Source organism: Protobothrops mucrosquamatus, unplaced genomic scaffold (genome assembly GCF_001527695.2).
Source record: "Protobothrops mucrosquamatus isolate PMUCROS unplaced genomic scaffold, P.Mucros_1.0 scaffold183, whole genome shotgun sequence".
Taxonomy (NCBI): domain Eukaryota; kingdom Metazoa; phylum Chordata; class Lepidosauria; order Squamata; family Viperidae; genus Protobothrops; species Protobothrops mucrosquamatus.
The window spans coordinates 638,888-653,811 of NW_015386542.1; the positions used below are offsets into that span (position 1 = coordinate 638,888).

At 40.5% G+C, this 14,924-nt stretch overlaps 1 protein-coding gene across 3 annotated transcripts; it reads right to left on the reverse strand.

Annotated features, from left to right (window-relative positions):
• Positions 1-966: 966 nt before the first annotated feature.
• Positions 967-14,163, reverse strand: ILKAP (ILK associated serine/threonine phosphatase). 3 transcript variants are annotated; one of them, XM_015813723.1, is made up of 12 exons: positions 14,083-14,163; positions 10,636-10,701; positions 9,381-9,437; positions 8,318-8,422; positions 7,176-7,302; positions 5,312-5,418; positions 4,808-4,901; positions 4,208-4,295; positions 3,411-3,532; positions 2,243-2,362; positions 2,031-2,112; positions 967-1,255 (listed from the first exon to the last, which is right to left on the reverse strand). In XM_015813723.1, the coding sequence occupies exons 1-12, from the start codon at positions 14,135-14,137 to the stop codon at positions 1,115-1,117; spliced, it is 1,164 nt and encodes a 387-aa protein (XP_015669209.1). In that variant the 5' UTR covers positions 14,138-14,163; the 3' UTR covers positions 967-1,114. The 3 variants fall into 3 exon arrangements, with proteins under 3 accessions (XP_015669209.1, XP_015669207.1, XP_015669208.1); XM_015813721.1 differs by having other exon boundaries at positions 967-1,258; XM_015813722.1 differs by lacking the exon at positions 14,083-14,163 and adding an exon at positions 11,993-12,097 and having other exon boundaries at positions 967-1,258.
• Between the last annotated feature and the right edge of the window lie 761 nt (positions 14,164-14,924).

Here is a 14,924-nt window from a genome sequence, read left to right on the forward strand (position 1 = left end):
CAAAAAAGAGAACAGTGCTCTTATAAAGGTTGTCCTCACATATGAATTCATACCTTAAAATTTTTCCTGAATGTTTATGTGCAAATCACAATTTGCATCATAACTGAAAATAAACTATAATTCAATGTTAGCTAGTTCTCTCAAGCTACACTGGCGTGTCAATGCCGACCCATTCTATTTCTCAACTTAAATTCAGACAGAAAAGTCCCACTGATTTCAGTCACTGTAAATATGATCATCTCAATGACAGCCCAATCCTATTCATAAGATAAACTTATTTTGATATACTTTCTTCCAAAACTTCAGCCTAAAGAATCTTAACAATACCATATTGCACTATTCCATGCATTTAAAATCTAATCTAACCACACTGTCTTGCTCAGATTCACTGGAAATTTAGTCTATTTTGCATACAGCTATAAAAAATACTACTTGGAGTAGTATCCATGCAGCCTGAATGGAAAGTTCAGATGACCATATATATATATTAAAATTAATTATTACAGTATTTATGGTCAGGCATTATTAAAATTGGCATTCTTCAAAATTATCACAAAAATCCTTACTCGTTTTTTTTCCACTGGATAAAAAACTAATTTACCAAGGAAACTGGAAAATCTCATTTGCTGGATTTGTTAGTTTTACCCTATTCAACAGAATGAGGAGTATAATCCTCTCTGCATGGCAACCACAAAAATTGTTCCTGTCTCCAAAATATATTCAAGAAACAACCAAGAAGGGATTATAACCCATGCTCAGTTATAACAAGTTGCCAATTAAATATATCAGTGCCCTTTGTGCCTGTCTTTTTTAAACTAGGATACTGGAACCTGAAGCATCTTGTAAGACAGCAAACAATAGGACTATCTGCAGGAAGTTTTGTTAGATTACTGCATGTAGCCCATTCAAGGAGGAAAACAGAAGACTCAATTACTTATAATTTATGAAACAATGAACTGACCTGAATGCTTATAAAAATCCCTTTATTTACAAATAAGCATACGGGGAGAAATCCATAAAATTCTACACACGCGCACATTTCACAAACACACTATTGTGTTCTATTAAATTTGCTGCATGCTGTTATGGATCTTCCTTGCACATATTCGTCCCATCATTGTTCAATCCGGGCCACCACCACAGTGACATTATCTGCTGATCCTCGCTGCACTGCTTTGTTGGCCAGCCTGTTACATGCTGCTTCATACTTTGCTTCAGTGGCAGGTTTGGCATCTCTTGTTGGAACAGTTTTATCCTGCTGAGAAGTAGATCACACAAGTCAGGGTAATTTCCTTTCACTCCAATGAGATAATTTTATATAGTCATGTCTCATGTGACATCTTGAATCTTCATCATACCTCTTGGTTTAGAGGTAATAACCTAGACTTGAACATAGTTATTTGCATATTCTCTTCAACAGAATAGTCTTTTTTTAAAAAAGAGAAATAACCTCATTTCCAGAAATAAATCCCAAAAGGTAACAAAGCAGTATCTTGCCTCGACTCTGATATTACGTACATCAGAATGGATTGAAGTCCATAAAATATTACATATATTAGCCTCTTTATTTTCCCACAAAAATAACCTCACATAATACTCCTGTGTACCTTTTCTGCATTTAAACAGGAAACAAAATCACCCACTCTGCAGTCTCAGTACTGCTGCCCTCTTTAATACAGGACTGTGTTGATATGACAAAATAAACTGGTTATCTAGGATTCCTAATCTGATAGAGAAAGCAACATTTGGGCAATAATCTTGTCACTTAATGGAATAATCAAAGTTTGTTCTGAAGTTGAATGCAAGGATACAGCCTTGCATAGTAGCAAGCAGAAAAGAATAACTACATTGCCTCTCAAACATTGTTTGCAATAATGCTTTATAATCCTTTAGCAAACAGTAACAAAAAGTTCAGTGGTGAAGTGACAAAAAAGTGGAAAAGAGAAAAAAACCCAATTGAAATAAATGACATGTAATTTCTTTGTCACTATCCTCTTCTTGATTTCTCAACTCAACCTTCCTCCTCTCACCTCCAAACAACACATGATGAAGTTCACAGCTTCTTCTGGTGAAAAGACTTTAAAGAGACCATCACAGGCCAATAGGATAAATCTGCAAAAGTAACTGACAGTAAGATGGACCCAAATACAAAAAAGAAAAAAAGCATGTACTTATACTTTTGAAGCCACTTATGAAGAGTCACCACATATATTTCCTTACCTGGGTTCTGTTTCAGTTTTACCTGTCATTGTGTGTAAGTTGACAGCGTTTGACATCTGGCACAGAGATTACCCCAAATCGCTTGTATTGTCCATCCCCAATGGAGCGGGAGACCTCCAGGACACCCAGAACACGTCCTTCTCTAAACAGAGAAAGGAGGGTGCTGGATTTATAATTACGTCACTAAATTAAGTCCTTAAAATATGGATTGTAATTCTGAACTGTAGATCCACAGAAATTCTGGTTTACAACACTCATAATCTCTACCAAACATAGTCACTATTCCAGAATGAGGGCAGTTGTAGGCCAAGACTATCTAGAGCAGGGGTAGTCAACCTTGGCTCTTTTATGACTCGTGGACTTCAACTCCCAGAATTCCTGAGCCAGCACAGCTGGCTCAGGAATTCTGGGAGTTGAAGTCCACGAGTCATCAAAAAACCAAGGTTGACTACCCCTGATCTAGAGACTCAGCTGGCCAAAGAAAAGAAAATCTAGAATCTTTCCATTTGTCTACCTACAGAGTTCACCAATGGGTGATACAATTCCTTTTGCAGCTTCAATCTCTAATTTTAGAATGTTACTAAAAGCAACACACAAGTATTTTCTTTACATTTAAAACAGAAATCAATACTCAAAGTCACTAATTTCTCTAAACAATTATCTGGAAGTACTCTGTATTACATGAAATTATTACTCTTATCATATAATGAAATCAGTAACAGCATGGTCTAAAACAGCTAGGATTGGCAACCCAAAACGTGTGATGGGGGTCAAGCTGGGAAAATCTGTTTTTCATTTTTGTTAATGAAACGTTTGTTAGAACCTCGCTATTAAGTACCAATTAAAATATATTTGCCATATTACAATTTTTATAGAGTTCGTGCATGTATGTACAGTATGTATAATATCCATTATTAAGTACCCAACATTTATTACATTTTCAATCTTTTTTTCTGAGGCCTCAACCTGAAATAGATGCATTTCCTAACTTCATTCTCATAACAAAAGGAAAATTGAGTGAGCGTCCCTAAATCAGCCAGCCAGTGAGATCCATCGGGCTTTCAACCTCGATTTGCAACACCAACAATTTAAGCTCTGTACCACATAAATTCCCCAAGACGTTGCTGAAATTTTTGGCAACTCTTGAAATTCCTTCCCATCATTTCCCTTTATTGCTTCTTGTTTGTTACCTGACATTGCCTCCAGCCTTTTGGATCCTCATCCGCTCATCATACTGAGTTGGATTATGTTCTTTACTAAGACTCAGAGCTGTGTACTTCTGAGTCTCTTCATTGTAACGGCAAAGAATTGCCTGTATTGACAAAATAACTCTTGTAAGCAAGTGCAAGGGCTATAAGCATAAAGTCTCCGCTAGCAGGATCTAAGCAGCACATTGTACTGTAGTCCTTAACAAATGACATTGGGGAACAAAGGCCCCATTGTCCTCAAAGCAGCACAGCCAACCCCCTCAAATGAAGCTAGAACATTTTTTTTTTTAGCAAAATAACCAAACCCCTCCTCCAACGAACAATAAGGTCGAGATCTCGTGAAGTCAGGGTAAGATTGCCAACATTCTGAACATTGTTTATTTTGAGAAATCTGGGAATCCCTTGACTTCATGTAATGGTGCTGGGTGCTGAAAGGTTGCCAGCCCCTACTCTATTGAAATTATCAAACATTCTACTTAGGTAGCAAGAGACACCAGTGCTTACCTACACCCATATTCAAGAAAAAGTTAAAAAAAAAAAGAGAAAGGTCATCATCCAACAGAGAGGACACTAAGAACACCCCTCTCCAAAATCACCCAGGTACTACAAGGTGCTTATTATAAGAAGAGTCTGTGTCAATCTCCTGGTCCCTTAGTAAAGAAACTGTAAAACAGTTACTGAACTAAAGGATAGTTGTGTATTATCACTGAAGCAAAACAATTACCCTTAATACTATAAAACACATCTAGTCTGGATCCACAATTTTCAGGGTGACTTACTCTACTGTCGCCAAGATTGGCAATGTACAGAGTATTATCAATCACCAGCACACAGGTTGCGGTGGAACCGTCTTTCCAAGCAGGTTTCCTGCAGGTTTCCGAAATTGGGGGCAAAACAAAGATGAATCCAATTACTCAAAGTGATTCTTACACTACTTTTATTATTATTAATTTATTATTATTAATTTAATTTATATACCGCCCTTCTCCCGTAGGACTCAGGGCGGTGCACAGCATATTAAAACAAGTACAAATACAAAATACAAAAAAAGATACCAAGTACCCTATTAAGATGCCAAGTACCCCATTACAAAGATGGAAATCTTAGGCCTTATGGAACCCCACACATATAATATAGCCTTGCTGGTATTTTCAAGTGCAACATTCCAGAATACATGTTGGAATACCTTCCTCTCCTATCCACGTTCTAAAAGTAGTAAAGAAATATCAGGTAACATTCTTCTCATATGGCTACCTTTCCATACGCAGGAACTGCTTGATAGAAGAAAAACATTCAAAGCTGCATCCCCTCCAACTTTCTACAGAGATTCAACTTCAAATACCTTGACATATTATATCCCTGATAAAGTATATACTTACTGGCTGGAAGCCTGTTTGAGGAATTCCTCATCTGTGTATTTGAAAGTATCCAAAATGCATCTCCTTATTGCTTTCTCCACACTGGGTACCTCTCCTGTTTTATTAGAGCCAAAGGGAACAATTAGACATCTAATCTGGAGGTTAATGGAGAAAATATTAGAAAGAATTGGCACCTCCCACTCCAGAATTATGACACCCCAGCCATTCTTTGCAGCTTCCAGAGAAAACAGAAAATTCAGCATTCACGGTGAAAAGGAAAATTATTTTGTTTAATCCTGCATGACTGTGAGATTAAGAAAGTCTACACATCAGATTAATGATTTAATTTCAGTTTTACCCAAGTTATCCTTCAGATAACTACTTGATACAGTTTAATTACCTCACACTCTTAAATCAGTGTATATCTTTCCAAGGAGAGTTATATAAGTATACCCTATCAACAGATCTAAGTCAGTATGTGGCTCTCAACAGAAGTAGAATTCAAAGAATGCATATTTTGCTGACCTTTAGGAAATTTTCTTATTAGGTTTTGATGCAGATTCTGTGCAGCGTATGTTGAAGCTCTCGCTCCTCCATGGCCATCAAAAACAGCAAAATATGAGACACGAGTTCTATAAAAAAAATACAGATACAGTCTGTTCTTATTCTGAAGTTGGCCATGATACTGAATTTGTATTGATCAACGAAGCTGCAGAAAATGTAACATGGGATCCAGAAAAAAATTAATCTTTTCTGCTATCTACACCCAGGAATGTTTCCTAGCCTCAGCAAAGCAAAAATGATCTGTTTTAAATTTTCCAATTTCAAAACTTCCCTTAAGACAAGAGGTCCCCATTCTTTTGGACACCAGGGACCGGTTCCATGGAGAGAGGTTTTTCCACAGACCGGAGGGGGTGTAGATTGCATGCTGCTTGCATCCCGCAGATGGGCTTCACTGGTTTGCGCGGACCAGTATCGATCCACAGACCGGGGGTTGGGGACCTTGTCTTAAAAGTTCAGCTATGAAAAGATTCCAGTACCTTTACAAGAAAATTCTACATTTCACTTCTACAATTTTTTTCCCCTTGTCTTCAATGCAAGTACACAGACACTCCTTTTGATCAGTAGTTTGACCTCTTGAAATTTGAAAAAACTCTTAAATATCTGTTTTCTCACGACCTTTATATGGGAAGATTTCTTTGCTTCAACGGATAGTTAGGACTGCAGAAAAAACAATCGTAAACAGCCTGCCTTCCATTGAGGATCTGTATACTGCACAAACTAGAAAGAGGGCTGAGAAAATATCTAGAGGCATCTCATATCCTGGACCTAATCTATTTCAACTTCTCCCCTCAGGATGCTGCTAAAGAGCACTGCATGCCAAAACAGACAGACACAAAGACAGCTTTTTTCCCCGTGCCATCACTCTGCTGAACACTTAATTCCCACAGCACTGTCTCATTTCTCATCTTTCCTAGCATCTTCTCCTACTGGTTTCTTATGATTTATCAATTGTTTGTAATTTATGATTAATAATTGTAACTATCAGTTATGATCTATGACCTAGTACTTGCTGTTTATATGTACACAGTGAACTTATGCACTGGAGACAAATTCTTTGTGTGTCCAATCACACTTGGCCAATAAAGAATTCTATCCAACAAAGATTTAAATAATGGTTGTACTGATATTTAGAAATTTTATTATTGATTCTTGCAGATATTAGTTTATGCTGCGTTTTATTTGTTTTACTTATGCCACACTTAGATATAAGTGCTTATTAAATAATATGGCATTACTATAATCAATGCCTTGTATAGGCACGAAGATGGTGATGTCAAATTACTTTATACACAAGTTTAACTTTATGTTCCATGTGGGAAGAATCTTTTCTTTCCTGGTTAATATGAAAAATAAAAGCAGAAGATCGTGCTAAAAATGTAAATAATTAAAAATGCTAGTCTGGAATAAGCTAAAAACTCAAAAGGTACATAATTTTAAAACGGGTCTATTAAAAAAGAGCATATGTATAATTACTTATCAATATTTTTAATTCAGTTTTGGGGGAGTTAATGTTTTATTTTTCTCCCTTTGTTTACATTTTATCATTTTATTCTGAAAAAAATAAAATTTAAAAATGAGAACGTTTCAGAGTTAACGACATCTTTCTGATGAGATTTTTGGATGTCTTTGATTCTCTTTTTTGTTAAGCTTCCTAAAATCAGTGACATTTAAAAGAAAATATATTTTTTGCATCATTATAGCATTATAGAAGGTTGAAAAAAAATCAAGCAGCTGAAGTTACCATCCAGACAAGCAATTAAATCCATCCTGGGTTAAGCAGGCGGAAAACACAGAAATCCAATAATAATATAACTATTTGACTCACATTTGAGAGGATGAAGGACTGCACTCTTCTGTGATGTCATTCAAAATAACGTGGGCATCTTGCATTTCTTCTCGCTCACCTTTCCTCTCTGCTACATAACCCTTCACAACAAGAATACCTGCAGAATCTAAAGAAAAATAGAGCAAAGATACACCCATATTTAATCCCTCAGCAAGTTTCCTGTGTAAAAAGCACTACAGTTACCTAGCAAAATTAAAGATCAGAATTCTAACCACCTCTTCATTATAATCCATACCGAAAATGTAAACAGGCCCTGTATGTTACCTCTGGCTGAAAATGTGCATATGCAGATGAGGCTAAGAAAAGCTTATCCAACTGCCATCACATTATAATTCAGGTGAAAAATTCAGAAACCATGTTTGGGTTTCTACATCTAACCTGGGACAAGTTAGCTATGATGCTCCCTACATTGCTAAGAGGATAAATGAGGACAGGCTTCTCATACTGCATAAACCATATCTAATATTTTGGTTTGAGTTTGATGTTTGGACCTATTCATTGTAGCTAATAAATCATGTATTGAGCCAACAATTTAGATAGCAAGCCATGGTTAAAACTATGATGTGACACTATGTCCCAGGCAGGATGGCACCAGGATGCACCCAATACAGGAGAAACTAAGTCATGTTGCGCCAAATAATATAAATTTGGCAACACACAAGTATATGTGGTATATTGAAAAATTTGGGACAGCCTTCAAATTTGTACTAATCACATTAGATAACTAATCTTAATTATGCATTATATTGTTTTAGCAAACAGAATCCATGCAGGTTAAAAAGCACTCTGTATGCTTAATCTTTTAAACATAAGAACTCTAAAAGTGGCAGCTGTGAGAAAAAAGGTAATATTTAATGCTGACTGTCCTTAGTTCCGTGAGGGGAACGCAGCCAGAATGTATGACAGCAGCACGATTACAATTATAATTTGCATTGGTACCATTAAGGAGGGAGAAACACAAATTCCTCTAAGGTAGAGATACTCAGGAAGGATACAGCAACTCCTCCCATTCCTATGAGTGGCTACAAGCAACACTGTCTTAGGAAAACAATTTTACTTTTTTATTATTTAAAGCAGCACTAGAATAGAACAAAATATTTGGCTTCAGAGTGTCTGAAAACCTTTACAAACTTTCTTTTCCACAAGTTCTTCACTCCCATTCTTCTCTCCTTCAGTGGACTTCCTCTTTTCTCCCTTCCCATAGCTCACAGGAAGAGAAACTTGCTCTGTGGGATGAGAAGATGAAAAACAAATTTTTTGTTATTTATTTATAGACTTTATAAGGCCACCCATCTTAGTCAAAGTATTCTGGGCAACTAATAAAATCAGTTCATGAAACAACACAATGTAAAAGCCACAAGGCTACACATAATTAAGACAATGAGATGTCTTGCAAACTGGTTCACAGCACACATCAAATACATTAAATGGGCTCCACTAAAAACTGAGAGCCAGAGGGAAAAAACACATCAAGTTTTCCAAAAGACTAAGAGGGCCAGGAGGAAACCTGGCCCCTATGCCATGAAAGGCTTTAAAAGTGGAAGCCAGCATCTCAAACTCCACTTGGAAAGCCTACTGGGAGCCAGTTCAACTCAAATAGCAGCAGTGTTCTGTGGGCATACTGTGACGTGCCCCAAATGGCAGAGGCTGCCACATTCTGGACTACCATTATTCTGTCTCCTATTTATGCTTGGCTTTAATATTTTGAAATCGAAAACCAAGGCTGTCACACATTTTGAAATTTAAAATCAAAGTAAACAGACCTAACTGTACACTACATGGAAATGCAGGTCAATAAAAGAACAGCTGCTTTAGAAGATGAATTTGGACAAAATGCATCAGGGAACATGCTGAACCCATTCCCTGACTGCTACTTCTTCACAAATATTGATCTCAGGTAAATTTGTGTAAGATATTTGTGGCCTCAGCAACAGCAGAGTAGTAATCTCACTCTACTCAAGCACCTGATTAATATCATAACAAAAACATGAACAGCATAGATATTCTCTAATCTGAAAAAAGGAAAATGACAGGAGACATTTTACTCTTTCTTCTAGTATCATTTTAGACACATTACCCATGTGCATTTGGTATGAATCACAGGTACTTAAACAGGTAACACTTAAGTATAACTCTATTAAGAGTAGTGTAATAAATAGCAAAATAAATCTAGTCACGGCTCACCTGAGTTGCCACTGCTGGCAGGTGGGAGGTCATCAAATAGCAAAGAACCTCCTGCTCCTAAAAAAAATCCAACCAAACAAGGAAACACACATCCCTAGTCAGATCCCACAGTAAGTATACTTTTGAACAGTTTCATCTACAAAAAACTCTGCCAAACTTAAGAGCTACTTAAAATTTTATCCATTTCACATATGGCACTAAATCCAATTCATAAAAATGAGGGGAAAAGCACTAGGACTACAATCCTACACTTACTTAGAAGTAGGCCTTACAGATATAGACATGGAATAGACATGGAAAAGATTATGTTCATTATTCATGTTAAAATATAGCTTATAAAAAGAGGCATAACTAGAGGTAGACAGAAATTTATTTCAGTCATTGACCAATAAAACTAATATGTGAATTGCTAATTTAAGTCATAGTAACATTTCTTAAAAAGTAAATTAAAAATTGGCCATGTGTTTAGAAATGTTGTGCTTCAAAAGAAAACTGACATGTCAAGCAGTATTGGTAATAATATAGGATGTAAGTAGGAGCCCTCTAGGCTGAATTTGTACCAGCCACCACAGGAAATGAAACTGGGATCTTCTTGCAAAATATGTGTTACTCCAGTAACTAATGACTCTCCCACAAAAATATGTATTTTTTAAAATTGTCTACCTATTTATATATCCATCTAAAAATGTTCCCTTTCAGGAAAAAACTTCAGAGTTAAATAACTATGGAGTAGTTACTGTTGGTATTTCTGTACAATGCTAGCTGTTCAATTACGGTACAAATATAGAATCAAACAAAAGAATGGAGAACACAAAACATAAGATTCAGCTTTTGTTTTTCTATTACCAGCCTTTCTATTATTTATAGTTCCATTGCTGGAAAATAATCTTAGTCAAATGTAAATGCATAATAGAATGGAGTCTTGCTTAAAGACAGCAAACTTAAGCTTGTAGAAATGTAAAAAGTAAAAAGGACTGGGTCAAATGCCTCTTTGCACCAAGATGATTCAAACAAGAAGTCCATACAGAATAAAGCAAGTGAAAAAGTTGGAACTAGCCAACAGAAAAACCCTACAGAGCCATTGCTGTATTTTTACTAGCAACCAGGGGAACAAGTCTGCAAATTCCTGGTCATTCAGGCCAGATAAATCTACTGAATTCCCACATCCGCTAAGGGGAACTTTGCACAAGGATTCAACTAGCTGAGAGAAAGCAAAAGAATTCAGAGTAACACAAGGCATAGACAACAATCATACCTAAATCACTGTTGCTGATTGAAGGAAGATCATCAAAAAGCAAAGATTCTTTCTGTCCCTCTTTCTCTAAACAAAACCAAACCAAACACAGAGTAATCTATTAACATACAGTATTCAAAAATATGACTAGTGCTGCCAAATAGGGCTGCAAAAAATGATTTGAAAGACCGCCAGGTGACACCAAATAGTTAACAGTTTTCGGCACCTCTTTGTCGTCATTTAACGGGTGCCCAGTTTTTTTACAGATTACTTTTTACAAGTTTAAAATTATTATGGCAAGAGCAACCCTATCATCAACTAATTGCTGCCCCCTTCCAGCTATAAACTGGTGGGAATAACTGTTCCTCAGGGTCTGGATAATACTCGTGTATTCAGGGCTGTGGAGTCGGAGTCGAAGGAAATTTTGGATACCTGGAGTCGGCAAACAATGCACCGACTCCGACTCCTACTAAATTTAGATTGGAATTTTTAAAAAAGCAAGTTTAAATGTCCCAATTCACAGAAAGTTATAATTAATGACTTCTCTACTGTAAGAATAAAGACCAATGCATGCAGTGCCTCACGTAACCGCAAAACGAACACGTTAAGTGACCGTGAAGAAGCATGCTTTTCATGTGCTTCACTATACGGCACGCAACGCACAATTAGGAGCGGCAATACTTATACTTTCCATAGTGTTGTGTTCTGCTGTTACAGGGAACGCAGCGCCCATGGGTAACCTAGCCTCTCACTGATAAGGGATTAAGTAAATATGTTTTTTGCAGGACTAGAGACACTTGTATAAGTGAAGGGAATGGAGGGTCAATAGTTCTAGACTGAAGCTGTAAACCATTGGAAAAACTGCTGTCATTCAGCTAAGGCTATAAAAACTTGTAAACTCCGATTGTTAGCTTATTAATACAGAGGAGTCGGAGTCGGGGAGTCGGAAGTACAAAAAACTGAGGAGTCGGAGTCGGAACATTTATCTACCGACTCCACAGCCCTGCGTGTATTACCTGCGCCCGCCAGAGGTCACCCCCGAGTGTCAATAAGAGACGCGTGTATTTCCCAGTAGGGCCACAAGCGCATGCGCGTTGAGTCGTGCTTGGCAGAGCGGGGTTAATACTAAGCATGACAATTCCGTACTCAAAACGTCACAAGCCTCCTGGGGTCCTGGAGCCTTTCCTACTTCCTGGGGAAGGGGGCGAGATCGCGTGAAGGCCTCTTCAGTGCAGACGTGCAAGCGGCAGCCTAAGACAAACCAACCCAAGGCTGCTCCCGGGAAAGAGAGAAGCTGGCCCAGCTCGCCTGTTCCCTGCAGACTCAGGCCCGCCCGCTCCTCCTCCTCCTCCTCCTCCAAAAGGGACCCGCCACTCACCTACTGCTGCCACTGCCGGAGGAGTTGGCTCCGGAAGGTCCCCGAACAGATCCATCCAGCCCTAACGAGGCTGCCGCGGCGCCGGCCAGCGCGAGCCGCTTCCTCCTCCTCCTCCTCCTCCCCCCCGCAAAGGCCGGCCTAGCTGTCAATCATTGGCTCAGGATGACTCAAGCGCCGCCCTTCGCACTCAAGCCCTCAATGCGATGGTCGCGCCAGAAGGGGCGTGGCCGCGGCTGTCTTGCCGTAAAGACGGGCGAGGTTAAAACCAGCGAAAAGGGAGGGCCCGAGTCCTAAGACTTTTTTGAATGGTTTTCCGCCTCTCTGTGGCCCCCAACAAAGGATGGCGGGGTTGGACCAGCCGTTCTCGCTACTTCCGGGGCGGGTCCTCGGCGATCTCCTTCCAGGGCGCAGCCCTGGAAGAAAACCTGGGTCGGTGATTTGGTTCCCGCTCAGAGCTCGGCCTTCTTCCGCTTGGGGAGGCGCTGCAGCTTCTGGCGTTTGCAGCCCACTGGTTGTGGTCGCGGTGGCTCCGAAGGTGGATCATCTCGTGCATCTGAGCCCCAAGGAGCGTGATTAGATTACACCTAGATCAGTGTTTCTCAACCTTGACAATTTTAAGGCATGTGGACTTCAACTCCCAGAATTCCACAGCCAGCAATGCTGGCTGTGGAATTCTGGGAGTTGAAGTCCACATGCCTTAAAATGGTCAAGGTTGAGAAACACTGATCTAGATATCTTATAATTCATAGATTAAAAACTCGAGGACGGAAGTGCCACAGCTGCTGCCCGAGTACCCCGTGCTTCCCGGGGGTCGGAGCGGGGGGGGGCAGAACGAGTAGCACTTAATACTCCTCGCTGGTTGGTTGTAGCAACAGAGACCTCGCAGCAGGTGACAATGTCACCAGACCTTTCTGTCGGCCCGCAAAGGGTTGCCGTTTAAACAGCAAACATCGTCATTTAATAGCCGGAGTGTCCATATTTGGACTGCAAAAATCCTAAAAGTAGTTTCGTACTTTTTCAGATTTTTGCAGCCGAGATGCGATAACCATAATTTTTAACAAAGTGACGGTAGTGAAGCATGGACGGTTGACAGCAGCAAGTTGAAAAGAAAAAGAGGAAAAGACCACCGCTGGAAACCGTTTGCTAAGATATATATATTTTTTTTTTACTTAGACATCATTTGAGTAACACTATTACTAAGAGGTAATGTGAGGGCTGCAATTCTATTTCAGCATTTTAATTACGTTACGTACAGATTTTTGCTACTATGATACGATGAGGAACTCTTAAAAAAAGGTTAGTAGAAATTTATGGAAATTATAGATTACTTCCAGTCTGCAGCAGAGTGCCCTAGTAGTAGGTCATTGTCGAACAACCCTTAAGTTCACAATAAGGCTTTTATAATTATACAATACATGAATTTGATGACAAATGACATGTGAAGTAGAAAAAATAATTCAGGGCTAAAGGAAACTGGGTTAATTTATCAAAATTAGNTTTTTGCAGGACTAGAGACACTTGTATAAGTGAAGGGAATGGAGGGTCAATAGTTCAAGACTGAAGCTGTAAACCATTGGAAAAACTGCTGTCATTCAGCTAAGGCTATAAAAACTTGTAAACTCCGATTGTTAGCTTATTAATACAGAGGAGTCGGAGTCGGGGAGTCGGAAGTACAAAAAACTGAGGAGTCGGAGTCGGAACATTTATCTACCGACTCCACAGCCCTGCGTGTATTACCTGTGCCCGCCAGAGGTCACCCCCGAGTGTCAATAAGAGACGCGTGTATTTCCCAGTAGGGTCACAAGCGCATGCGCGTTGAATCGTGCTTGGCAGAGCGGGGTTAATACTAAGCATGACAATTCCGTACTCAAAACGTCACAAGCCTCCTGGGGTCCTGGAGCCTTTCCTACTTCCTGGGGAAGGGGGCGAAATCGCGTGAAGGCCTCTTCAGTGCAGACGTGCAAGCGGCAGCCTAAGACAAACCAACCCAAGGCTGCTCCCGGGAGAGAGAGAAGCTGGCCCAGCTCGCCTGTTCCCTGCAGACTCAGGCCCGCCCGCTCCTCCTCCTCCAAAAGGGACCCGCCACTCACCTACTGCTGCCCCTGCCGGAGGAGTTGGCTCCGGAAGGTCCCCGAACAGATCCATCCAGCCCTAACGAGGCTACCGCGGCGCCGGCCAGCGCGAGCCGCTTCCTCCTCCTCCTCCTCCTCCCCCCCGCAAAGGCCGGCCTAGCTGTCAATCATTGGCTCAGGATGACTCAAGCGCCGCCCTTCGCACTCAAGCCCTCAATGCGATGGTCGCGCCAGAAGGGGCGTGGCCGCGGCTGTCTTGCCGTAAAGACGGGCGAGGTTAAAACCAGCGAAAAGGGAGGGCCCGAGTCCTAAGACTTTTTTGAATTGTTTTCCACCTCTCTGTGGCCCCCAACAAAGGATGGCGGGGTTGGACCAGCCGTTCTCGCTACTTCCGGGGCGGGTCCTCGGCGATCTCCTTCCAGGGCGCAGCCCTGGAAGAAAACCTGGGTCGGTGATTTGGTTCCCGCCAGAGCTCGGCCTTCTTCCGCTTGGGGAGGCGCTGCAGCTTCTGGGGTTTGCAGCCCACTGGTTGTGGTCGCGGTGGCTCCGAAGGTGGATCATCTCGTGCATCTGAGCCCCAAGGAGCGTGATTAGATTACACCTAGATCAGTGTTTCTCAACCGTGACCATTTTAAGGCATGTGGACTTCAACTCCCAGAATTCCACAGCCAGCAATGCTGGCTGTGGAATTCTGGGAGTTGAAGTCCACATGCCTTAAAATGGTCAAGGTTGAGAAACACTGATCTAGATATCTTATAATTCATAGATTAAAAACTCGAGGACGGAAGTGCCACAGCTGCTGCCCGAGTACCCCGTGCTTCCCGGGGGTCGGAGCGGGGGGGGGGGCAGAACGAGTAGCA